General features: G+C 59.7%; 6 protein-coding genes across 6 annotated transcripts; all 6 read right to left on the bottom strand.

Annotated features, from left to right (window-relative positions):
* Positions 1–2,766, bottom strand: DQ04_05731050 (hypothetical protein; the record flags this gene model as incomplete). The annotated part of the gene is made up of 1 exon (XM_009314356.1): positions 1–2,766. A coding segment is annotated over one exon (2,766 nt), but the record flags the coding sequence as incomplete, so codon positions are not given.
* Positions 2,767–3,407: 641 nt separating this feature from the next.
* On the bottom strand, positions 3,408–4,778 carry DQ04_05731040 (hypothetical protein; the record flags this gene model as incomplete). Its single annotated transcript, XM_009314355.1, has 1 exon — positions 3,408–4,778. The coding sequence occupies one exon, from the start codon at positions 4,776–4,778 to the stop codon at positions 3,408–3,410; it is 1,371 nt and encodes a 456-aa protein (XP_009312630.1).
* Positions 4,779–5,136: 358 nt separating this feature from the next.
* On the bottom strand, positions 5,137–5,436 carry DQ04_05731030 (hypothetical protein; the record flags this gene model as incomplete). The annotated part of the gene is made up of 1 exon (XM_009314354.1): positions 5,137–5,436. The coding sequence occupies one exon, from the start codon at positions 5,434–5,436 to the stop codon at positions 5,137–5,139; it is 300 nt and encodes a 99-aa protein (XP_009312629.1).
* Positions 5,437–5,775: 339 nt separating this feature from the next.
* DQ04_05731020 (putative RAB GDP dissociation inhibitor alpha) lies at positions 5,776–8,670 on the bottom strand (the record flags this gene model as incomplete). Its single annotated transcript, XM_009314353.1, has 1 exon — positions 5,776–8,670. One exon carries the CDS (start codon positions 8,668–8,670, stop codon positions 5,776–5,778), a length of 2,895 nt encoding a protein of 964 aa, XP_009312628.1.
* A 364-nt stretch (positions 8,671–9,034) lies between these two features.
* On the bottom strand, positions 9,035–10,006 carry DQ04_05731010 (hypothetical protein; the record flags this gene model as incomplete). The annotated part of the gene is made up of 1 exon (XM_009314352.1): positions 9,035–10,006. The coding sequence occupies one exon, from the start codon at positions 10,004–10,006 to the stop codon at positions 9,035–9,037; it is 972 nt and encodes a 323-aa protein (XP_009312627.1).
* Positions 10,007–10,431: 425 nt separating this feature from the next.
* On the bottom strand, positions 10,432–11,028 carry DQ04_05731000 (hypothetical protein; the record flags this gene model as incomplete). The annotated part of the gene is made up of 1 exon (XM_009314351.1): positions 10,432–11,028. The coding sequence occupies one exon, from the start codon at positions 11,026–11,028 to the stop codon at positions 10,432–10,434; it is 597 nt and encodes a 198-aa protein (XP_009312626.1).
* Positions 11,029–11,167: the final 139 nt, after the last annotated feature.

Here is an 11,167-nt window from a genome sequence, read left to right as displayed (position 1 = left end):
GGCGGTGCGCAGCAGGACGCCCTGCGCCTCCGTCCAGCACTCACGCATCATCTCCGCCTGCCCCGACTCCTGCGCCGCGGCGAGGGCGATGGCCTGACTCGCCGCACGCACCCCCTGCTCGGTGCAGACACGCACGAGGGATGTGATGACAGCGTCCTTCATGGTGCTCGCCACAGCTTCTTCTTCATTGCTGCCGCTGCTGCGGGCCAACTCCATTATGCGAAGGAGGGACGCGGCCAGCCTATTGTCGGTGAGTGTCAGCTGCGCCTCGTGTTTCCGCAGCACGGCGTTAATGTGCTCGTCGACGTGTGTTTCCAATTGTGCGTAGCGTTCATCATTCGCAGCCACAGGAAGCAACAACCCACCATGACCCGCTTCTTCTTCTTGTTCCGCCATCTCCCCCTCCTCTTCTTCCTCCACGGCCTGTTCTTGTTTCTTTGACAGAGAGGCGGAGGTCCGGCTGTAGACGTTCCCGTCGTTGAGTGCGCTTTCCCGCGATGCGTAACCCGCCGAACCGCTGCTGCTCTGCCCCTCTTGCGGCTGCTGTCCGTCCGACTCTGTCCATTCCTCCCGCCTGCGCTTACGACAGACCCTGAATTGCGGCTGTGCGGCCTCCGTGTCAGATGTAGCGCGGCTTCCTTCAAGTCGGTACAGCCGCTCCGCTGCGAGATCGGCGCGCTGCGTGGCCGCGTACAGCTGCTGAAGCAACTCCTGATTACGTTGCAGCAACTCTGCCACTGAGTTGATAGAGTAGCGATCGAGATTCTCATCCTCGCGGAGGAGCTCGAGGAACCGCCTGTTCTCCTCCGCATCCTCGCTGACGATCCACGTCGTTGTGGCGGAGCCCAGCAAGCCCTTTCGGCCCCCGTTCCTGCTGCTCCCGCTGTCGCTCTCCTTGACACCGCTGCGGTCCACCACGGTGGGGCGCGCGGGGTTCAGCGTCGCGTAGTACGACGGCCGCCCCAGCGCCACGCCACTGAGCTGGTCGGCCGCAGGCAGCCGCGGCACACGGGTGAGTTCCGCCTCAACGGGCGGCGAGCCCATGTTGCGCAGCTGCAGCGAGCGACGCACTGGGCATGCGAACACGCCGAGGCCTGTCCGCACACCGCCCTCGATCTCAAGCGGCCCACTGGGCCGCAGCGAAACATCCAGCAAATCACTGAGACCATCTGCCGTTGTTGCGGTTGCTGCTGCTGGGGTGCGCGCCGACACGGAACTGCGGTGCTCAAGAAGCGCCTGTGCAGCTGACGCCACGCGTCCCCGTGGTACACGGCAGCCACCCCGCGGCTGCGAGGGCTCTTCACCTTCAAGAAGCACCTCTGTGTCTGACACAGACTCTTCATCCTGCTCGGCCTCTCTCCACTGCGGCTGTTGCTCCCGTCGCTCTAATGCGCGGCGCTGTCGCTCCACCCGCACCAGCAGGGAGGCTACTTGCTGAGACAAAACACCGTTTCGGAACGTCAGCTGCTGGCAGTCCTGCCGCACACACTCATCCTCCGTCTCCAATTGCGTCAGAGACGCGCGGAGTTCATCGTTGAGTGTTTGCAGCTCCTCAATGCGTCCTTCTGCCTCCCGTAGATGTTCTGCAGCGGAGAGCTGCGATGCCGCAAGGGTTGCCTGTTGCTCGAGCTCGCGAATCGCCGTCTTCCAGAGACCCACGTGCTGCAAATCTTCATCACCGAAACCGCTGGCCGTGTGGGTTGTGCTGTCATCGATGTGGCTTCGGGCCGGGTGGAACATCCCCTCTGTTGCGGTGGAGGCGTGCGTGACGTCTATCGGCAACGACTCCGGCTCCTCCTGCTGCGAAGGCGCAGATGCCTGTTGCAACGCTGTTGCGCCCTCATGTAGAAGGGCTAGATCAGGAGCCTTCAACACTTCCTGCCGACTCTGCTGCTGTAAGGGAGCGGCACCCAAGGCTGATTGGAGTTCATCTTCTAACCGCAGCAACTCCACCTTGACAGAGCCATACTCCTGCTCGAGAGCGTCGCGCTCAGCGAGAAGCTGCCGGTGTTCCTCCACCGGAACAGTCGTGGCGCGCAACAGCTGTAGTTCTTGGCGGTACGTAGAGTTCTCCTTCACCACCTTTGCCAGCAGCGCCGTCAGCTCCTTTATTTGTGTCACCATCATAGCCTGCTGCTGTTGCTGCAGCTTCAACGTTCCGCGGTCCTGAAGAGCCTCTGCGAAGAGCGCGGAGTGGGCCACTTCGCCTTCAGCCAGGAGTGTCTGACCGGTGCAGCGGCTTCCACTATGCGCCGTCGCAAACGCGTCGGAAGCGGCCTCTTCTACGGTCGAAGGATGCCGCTGCTTATGTTTCTGTTCCTCCTCGTCGTCTGGTTGGCGCTGCTCATCCTGCACCACTGTCAGCCGGCTCCCCTCCACCTCGGTGTGCTGCTGGCCGCTGCCCCCCTCACGCGATGCGGTGCAGACGTCCAGCGTGAACGACTGCCGCACGGCGGAGGGTGACGGCGCATTTGCGTCACCGGCAATGCGCCCACCAAGCATCTCAATTAGCGTGGCCGCCTCGAGCAGCTGCTGCTGCAGGTCCGCAACCTGCGCGTTCAGCTGCTCCACGGTGTGGGCATGCGACTGCGCGAGCTCCTCCACCGCGGCGGCGGCGAGATTGGTGGACTCCACGATGGCACGGCCGAGCATGTTTGCGCGCACGTTGGTGTGGTACTGCTGCAGCGCTGCCCGCGCCGTGAACTCCGGCGACGCCTCCACCTCCACCTCTGCCTTGGCCGCTGCCGCCTCCTCAGCTGCGCTCATTCCCTCCTTCCGTATACAGGTAAACAGGAAAAATATGTGCCCTTCGTTTCTTCGTTGCTGTTTTTCTTCCCTTTCTGAGTAGTTACTACCTCTCTCTCTCTCTCTCTCACACACACACACGCACGCGCTGCTTCTAAACCCCTTCCACCTCTTTAATCTGTGGAGCTGAGTTTCGTGTGTGGGCGTGTGCTTTCCCTAAGCAGTTCAGCAGCAGTGAGTGCGGGAGAACGAGCGAGCGAGCGAGCGAGAGAGAGAAAAAAAAGAGAGATAGAGAGAGAGAGAGAGAGAGAAGTGAATCGCCATGATTGAGTAGTACACAGCGACTTTTTGCTACTGACTCACAGACACACATATATGTATATATAAACATAAAAATATATCCCGATCTTTTTTTTTTTTTCGTATCCAAACAAGACCCCACTCCTCGTCCGCAATGATGATCATCACCGGCCTATGTTGTCGTTGCACTCACCTTAGCTTTTGTGCTTAGCCGCCTTTTACACGAGATCCCCACTCCCATTCCCACCATCAACGGCATTCTCTCGCTTTTCTACACTCTTCTCCTTGCTTGTTCTGTGTCTGCCACTCCCACCCCACTACTTCTACTGCTGCCACCACCAGTCAGTCAGTCAGTCTGTGTGTTACTGCCCAAGGAAGTACATGAAGCAGTAGTGCTGCTTGCAAAGTAAGTAGGCAACCTGGTAGCCGAGCAGCGGCCCCAGGAGCGGGATACGGTTAAGGCGGCCCACCACGAAGTGATCGTACAGGAACTTCTGCAGCACCGCTGTGAAGAAGGGACTCTGCAGGAAGGAGTACGCCATGTTGCGCAGCGCCTGCTGCACACGAAGGCTATCGCGCGAGACGACAGGGGTGGACTCGGCAACCACATCCGTCCCTGGCGGCCGCGGCAGCGGCAGCGGTGGTATTCTCGGCGTCGTTCGGCCGTTGGAGTTTCCGTCGCCGCCGCCGCCGTTGTGGCTGTTCTCCATACTGCGAGATGGTACCTCGCCACCGTTTGTATCCAACTGGCCGCAACTATCCTCCTTATCGATGTACACAACTGGCACACGGTGGCGTCGAATGTAGCGCGAGAGAAGTATAAGGCACGCGTCGAGGCCAAAGAAGGAAAGCCACACGCCCCAGTTCGACATGAGCGACTTGGATGCGCCATCCGCCAGCACCGCCCGCACAAGGAAGAGGCCGTCGGCGTCACATTCAGCGCCCTCCTTGGATGCGGCATTGCTGCTGCTCTTGTCCACGCGCTGCGGGTAGGGCAGTGTGGCGATGCCGGCCGCATCGCGCGGGAACACACGCCTGGCGGAATACAGCAGCAGCAGCGGTCGCAGCAGCAGCACGAGGTCCACCGCAATGCCCAGCAGGTCAAGCGCCGTGCAGGGCAGTGACTTGCCGCCGTCCACGTCACCCGCGTCCTCACCGGCATCTGGGGCTGTACGATGGTGCAGCCGCCGCGCCGCGACGCGCGGAATCACGAGCTGTGTTTTCGCCGGCCCAACCGCACCGGACCTCAGCGTGTGGCTGTCGCCCCTTGCCACCGCTGACGATAAGCGGCGCCCGTACGCGCCCAGGCTGAGCAGCTGCTGCAGCCGTCGTCGCACCGCCGCCCATATCCACGGTACGAGGAAGAGCTGCCGGTGCACGAGCAGATTGAACACGCACTTCATGGACTGCAGCACCAGCAACACGTTCCACGCCGTCGTGTGGCCGCAGTAGCGCCGTAGCAGAAGCTCCAGCAGGCACTCCATCTCCGGTATTATTCTGCTGAGAATGGCCACCTTATCCGTGAACCTGACACGCCTGCCGGCTGTGGTGAGGATCGTGTGGTTCGAGAAGGCATGCAGGCGTATGAGCGTCCACGAGAGCTCCTTCGTGAGGAGGTTCCGCGGGTCGGTGAGCATTATCGCCAACATACGCGAGAAGCGCTCAAGGCTCATCGCGTTCTCCGCGTTGTTGCGCACCCACGCAACATATCCCTCAAAGAGTGCCGTCGCCATCGTGCCACTCTTTCTCTCTCCTTCCTTCCTTCCTTCCCCCTCTATTCCCGCCTCCCCCCCTGCAGCCTTGCTTTGGTTGTTATTGTTCTTTTTGCTTCTGCTACTGTTTCTTCCGTGAACACCCCCACGAAAAGTCTCTATCCGACTAGCAACTAATCAGCAAGGGGAGAGCGAGTGAAGCAAAAGAACATCAACTGTCGCCTCACCGGTGGTGCAGCGACGACAGTTCCAAACTGCACCACCAAACTCTAGACAAAAAGACCTTGGATGTGTACACACAGCATGTCACCCACCACACACACACACACAGAGGGTCACTGGCACTGATGCATAAAGACACAACAGGAGAGTGGACAACTTATGAAAAACGCCCTTCCGCATCGTATCTTTCCACCTGCGGTGCGTGTGGGGTCTGCACCTCATCCCTCATCCCCGTTCGCCGTATGGTGTGCACTGACGCCACCGTCATGGAGAGGCCGAGCCCCACCGTCATCACAGCCGCCGCCAGCAGCAGGCCGTACTCCCGCGGCGGAAACAAACGCTGCGTGAAGTGTGAGGGATCTATGAATGGCGTGACGCCAATCCAGAGGATGTAGTAAACATAGAGGGCGGTAGTGAGGACTAACAGCACCTTGGCAATGGCCCGGTCGTACAGCATTCCCCTGCTGCTGCTGCTGCTGCTGCTGCAGGCATGCTCATCAAGGAAATAAGTAAGGAGAGGGGGTGGCAAAGATAATGTGACATACAGGGAGTAGTCAAGCACAGCGAACCACAAAAGTCAGCACCGCACACAAATGGAGCGGTGCAGCTTAAACACGCACAAATACAAATATGTATGTAGGTCGAGGAACTTCTACTGCGTCCCTTTTCATTCTCAGACTCAAGCAGACACACAAACAGAAGCAGACCGATTGCAAACAGAGCAGCTTAAATAGTCCTCCTCCGTTTGTTTAGACGTTTAAAGACACACGCACACACACACAGAGCCATACATCACTCACGAACCCTCGCCAGGGAGAGGGGGAAGACACTCAAGAAATGTGTACTGTTTGCCGTCCTCCTCCCGCAGCTGCAGCTTCGCCACAACCGAGTCGTACGCCTTCTTCGCGGCCTGAACATAGGCACCGTCGTCAATAAGGTTCTCGAACAGAGTTGGAACAGACACAACCTGGCAAGCCTCTTCACTATCACCCAAATCTCCTTCACACTGCTGCTGTTGCTGCCGCTGCTGTCGCTTGCGGTATTCCTCCACCGCATACGGATGAGCCTTGCGCGTCTCACTGAGGTCTGCGTCATTAACCCCTCCCGCTGTTACAGGATTGAGAAGGCTGCGCTGTGCCTCCTCCCGCTCCCCCAGAACAAATGCGGCAAGAAACAATATCTGACTCGCGTCCACCGTAAGGGAGCTGCCAGTGGGCGGTGNAGTAGAATCAGCGGTGGCATCACGCACAAAAGACTCCTTCACGAAGCGGTGCAGCTCTCCCGCCCCCATGCGACTGTTGTCAACGGTGAAGTGCACCACAACAGAGGCGCCGTCATCCGGTGCCTGCTCCGCAGCGGCACTGGTTTGCTGCACGTGAACGACAACTCCAGGCCGCGCGTGGCACAGCGCCAATACAAGCGGCGGGAACGCCTCCATCGCGTCACGCTCTGTTCCCGTCTCCTCCGCTGCCGCCTCGCAGCACCCGGCCGCACGCAGCGCCCCCCACGACACAAGTGGCGCCTTGGCAACCATGATGACACGCGAGAATTGCACTTCACCTCTAACCGCCTCTTCTTCTTCTTCTTCTTCTTCGGTCTTGCGCGGTGCTGCAAAGCAGCCGGCCAGTACGCGGGGAACCACCGCCACCTTCGCCTTGATGCGTTGGTGGTTGCTCAACTCAGCTGACGGCGCAGCGGCGCCAGGCACCACACGACGCAGACTGCGCCGCAGCACAAAAGTGGCGTCCCACACAGCGGCAATGCGGCACATATTCTGTGGTACCTCGCTGGTGCCATACATAGACTGCAGGAATGGTGTCGAGCCGCCAAAGGCCCCAACAGAGGTCAGCACCTGCCGAACCAGCTCGACTGAGCGCAGTGCATCATTCGGCGTTGTGTTGAGCTGCTGCATCAGCGTCACGCTGTCGAGCGCGTCACCGGTCACGCCGTATTTACGCTCAAGCATTGCGCTCAGCGTCTCGCCAGGGTTGGCGCGGGCCTCCTCCGCAAAAAGTCGCCCAGCCTGCTCGGCGACCGCGCGGGCCTGCGTCAGCGCCGCCTGCGAGAGCGGGTCGTCACCAGCGTCGGCGGTACGGGCGTGCAGCTGCTCCGCCAAAGACGCCTCCACATCCTTCACAAACTTCATCAGGCGACGCTTCTGCATAAGACCCATGTGGCCGTCGGCGAACACCTGCCCGCGCGTGAGCGGGACGCTCTGCAGCCTAAAGCCACTCCTGCTGCTTCCGTCTACTGGGAGGAGGAATGTGAAGCTAGCAAAGCGCTGGAACTCCAGGTGACGCGCCATATGAGACCCCATGAGCTGCTGCACTGTCTCACCGCTCGACAAGTAGTGCATCGGGAGAAGGTCGAGCAGAAAACGCCGCTGCTTCCGGAGGTCGAGCGTATCCATGACATCCAGAGAGATGAAAGCGTCATTCTCGTTATGCGTCTCGTCGCACGCACCAGAATCCTTCTCCAAAACCTGTGCTTTTGTCCTTCTCGCTGTTATTGCCGTTGCTGCGATGTATTCCCGCATCTGCACCACTGAGAGTGTCTTGAAGGCGCCACCGTAGTCCTCTTGGCCGTCACAGTGCAGCACACGAATTCCACTGCGCGCGAGGGCGGCAGACAACAGGGACTCCACCTGCCCAGTTCCCTGAATGACGACGTCGAACACATCGTGGCCAGGCTCAAACGCCGCCCCCGCATCGTCAAAGTAGTGCACAATCTTGTACACCTTCACGGGCTGCCGCACCTCTGCCGGACCACGGTCCTCTGGGAACATCAGTGGGTAATTCTCTTCATCAACCTGCTCGTAGCGCAGACCGCGCGCCACGCACTTGTCGAAGAACTCCAGGTCTTCAACCTGCTTGTAGGCCCGGTGGTGCGAGAAAACGCAGTACGCGGCGGCATGCGGGCCCCTCTGCAACACGCGTGCCACAGTGTCCGCGAGGTCGTCGTTGCAGACGTGGTTAAATAGAATATCGGAGAGCAGCACAATGTCAAAGCCGGAACCACCCGTGTACGACATCACCTGACGAATGTGCGAATCCTTGCCCCACAGCAGCGGCTCCACTACACAACGCGTGGACGTTGCCCGTTGCCGCTCCACATCCGTTAGTTCAACTTCACCACAATTGTTGCTGGCGCCGCCTTGGCTAGAGGCACATGCTACCTTTCGCTCTCGCGCCTCTTGCAGCAGGAAATCCACAGCATCGGCGTCAAGCATGTCGGGGGCGCAGTTCGCACGTACATTCATCTCGAGAATATCAATCAGATCCGAATCCGGGTAGTCCGTCACCACCACACAGCGTGCGCCATTCCTGTAGGCGACGAGTGATGGCACGCCAAGGCCGGCTCCGAGCTCCAGCACAGTCTTGCCGCGCACATCAATCATATGGCTGTCCATCCGCTTCACCATGTACTTGGCGGCGTTCCACAGCTTGTGCCCCCACAAACTGTGCCGCTTGTTGCGGTAATACACCGTCAGCGGCGCCAGCGCGATGTCACCGCGGTCATCAGGCGATGCCCGGTCGAGGCGCTGCAGGAGCGGTATGAAGCCGGCGTTGGTGACTCCCTCATGCCGCAGCTGAATACGATGAATGCACAGCTCCTCGACGGGGTACGTCGGTGGCGCCTCCTCCCCTGCGGCGAAGAGGTCCCCCAGCCCCTGCTCGTCATCCGAAGACATGCTTCTTCTGCTTTTCTGTTGTTGCTCTTAGCTAAGGTGTGAAGACGGCAAGTGGGGCGGGAGCTGAAGGAGAGGAGAACATAGCAGGCGGATCGTGGCGCCCACGAGACACACAGACACGCATACATCTTGTCACCGTTACGGCAGGGTGCAGCGGGCTGATACCATTCACACGGCGGTGTCCCCGCGCCCTTTCGTCATCTTCCCTCCCACTCTCCGTCTCTATGTGCCACCCATCAGAAGCAATAACTCTCCAGCAAGGCGCCAAAATTACGCACCTGAAGTTAGGTATAAATAAATAGATAAAAAAAAAAACGAACGAGGCACATACAGGTGCACACACTCTTGTCTACCACCCTCCGTTCTACATCCCCAACAGGAGCGCCTCAAGGAGTACAATGCCGCCGAGGGCGTCGCACGCCTGGCGAAGTGCATGCGTCTCAGCACATGCAGCGTACATTGCAGGCCGTGTCGCGGCGAGACGCTCCCGTCGTGCATAGACGTGTTCGAGGAAGTCAGACGCCTCAGCACACAACAACTCCACATCCACTTGTTTCTGCTGCTCCTCTTCCTCCTCCTCCTCCTCCTCCCTGCTGGTCCCATTTCCGACCGCCCTCGTGCTAGTCGATGAATCGGCATTGTGCGACTCTGCAGACTCACCCTCACAACTCGCCCTGTCGCGCTTTCGTTTGTTAGTGTCTTGACCACGGCAGCTCCCGCCACTCTGTGCGCTATTGCCCGCCTCATATCGTCGCTGCTTCTCCTCACGTAAGGTCGTCCACCAGTTGGGCGCCCGCTGCGGGGCACACAAGGGACACCGTGAGAGATGCAGCGTGCGCACACTCTTCAGCATCTCCGCCATTCCCACCCACACACCCTCTGTACCGTTTCGCGAGCGTGACTGCGCGTCTTGCCTCACTTGCTTCAGAAGTCTGCTCACAAACCCATTGCCCGCCTCCAATGCTGCCGCTTCTCCTCCTATACCGTCACCACCTGTTGGTGTTCCAACTGCCGCAGGAACAACGCTGTCCGCACTTCTGCAGCTGTCCAACCCTAACGACGCCCCCCACAGAAGCGACACCGTCGAAACAGTAGGGGAATGCACAGCCTCGTCGTTAACCGCGCCATGCAACGACGCAACCGCTCCTGTTGGGCCGCTAGTACTGTCCTGCGCCACCGCCATCGCACCGGACGTTGCGGGCGACGAAGACAGGAAACACGATGACGACGAAGACGACAACAGTGCGTGTGTATCCCCATGCGAGTTGTGGCGCCGTACGGAGCGGTGTTGGGCCAGCAGCGACCACGGCTGCGGCACCCGCGTAGTGCCTTGCATGCTTGCAGCAGCAGCCCCCCCAAAAAACAACAGCACACAAAACACAAAAAAAAAGAAGAATTCCAAGCGGCACGGTGCCTGTATAGTTCTTGTGTCCTTTGCCTTACAGCAACTGCAACAGGGTGGGGCGGGGGAGTGTAGCTTCACAGAGACATGCGTGCACACATGTAGCGAAGTGACAGGTCAAAAGCATGAGCGGCATTCGTGAGTAGTCAGGGGGGCACAACACACCCAGGCGCTGATGCTGGAGCGAAGTAATATCAGACCACACACATCGTCTCATCATCATCATCATCCAGAACGGGATGTGAACACCGGTACAGTAACGACAACCCCCCTCCCCCCCCCCCCNACAACACTTCCATATTGCACACAGACACACACACACTCTCTTTCTCTTTTTCCCCCTGTGTGTGTGTGCTCCTTCACGTAATCACACCGAGAAAACCACCGCCATTGATGTCCGGTGAGGCATTCAGTATGTCGCAGGCCAATGAGGCGTTCTCCACGGTGCGTTGCTGTGGCCCTATCCCTCGTGATGTGCCCGCGTTTGGGGTCGTGAGGGGGTGCGGCGGCTGCGACACCTTCATAGATGACGTGATGGCCTGCAGCCTTGCTTCCCACCACCGCACTTTGTCTATCGGCTCCACCGCCGGCGCAGGCGATGATAACGGCACGACACCGTGGCTATCGGCTGTGCCTGCCGGTGCTAGTGGCGATGCTGCTTCCCTCGAGCGGCGCAACTGCTGCACGGGCTCGTCATGTCGCGCAGGTGTCGTGGGTACAGCACCAACCCCCACAGCACCACCGTTGTTGGCGCCAACAGCAACGCCATCACGCTTGAGTCGGTCGAGCTGCACCAGCAGTTGCCGTCTTTCCCACTCCATCGCCTCCTTGGCGTCACGCTGCCCCTGTCGGTCTTGTTGCAGCTGCCTGATTTGCCCCTGCAGTTCCTCCACACACTTGCGCAGGTACAGGCGGTCAACATTAGACTGCTGCATCTCCTCCCGCAGCGTCTGCATGTCGTGCTCGAGCTCGCGTAACTGCACCGCCAGCGCATCACGCTCGGCCCGCGCTGCCGCGACGTCGCGCTGTGCCTGGTGCAGTTCCTGCTGCACGGCGCAACGCTGCTCGTGGTCGCGTCGCGCCTCGTCCTGCAGC

Source organism: Trypanosoma grayi (genome assembly GCF_000691245.1).
Source record: "Trypanosoma grayi strain ANR4 Tgr_573_V1, whole genome shotgun sequence".
In the NCBI taxonomy this organism is placed as follows: domain Eukaryota; phylum Euglenozoa; class Kinetoplastea; order Trypanosomatida; family Trypanosomatidae; genus Trypanosoma; species Trypanosoma grayi.
This window is presented reverse-complemented; position numbering and strand designations above follow the sequence as displayed.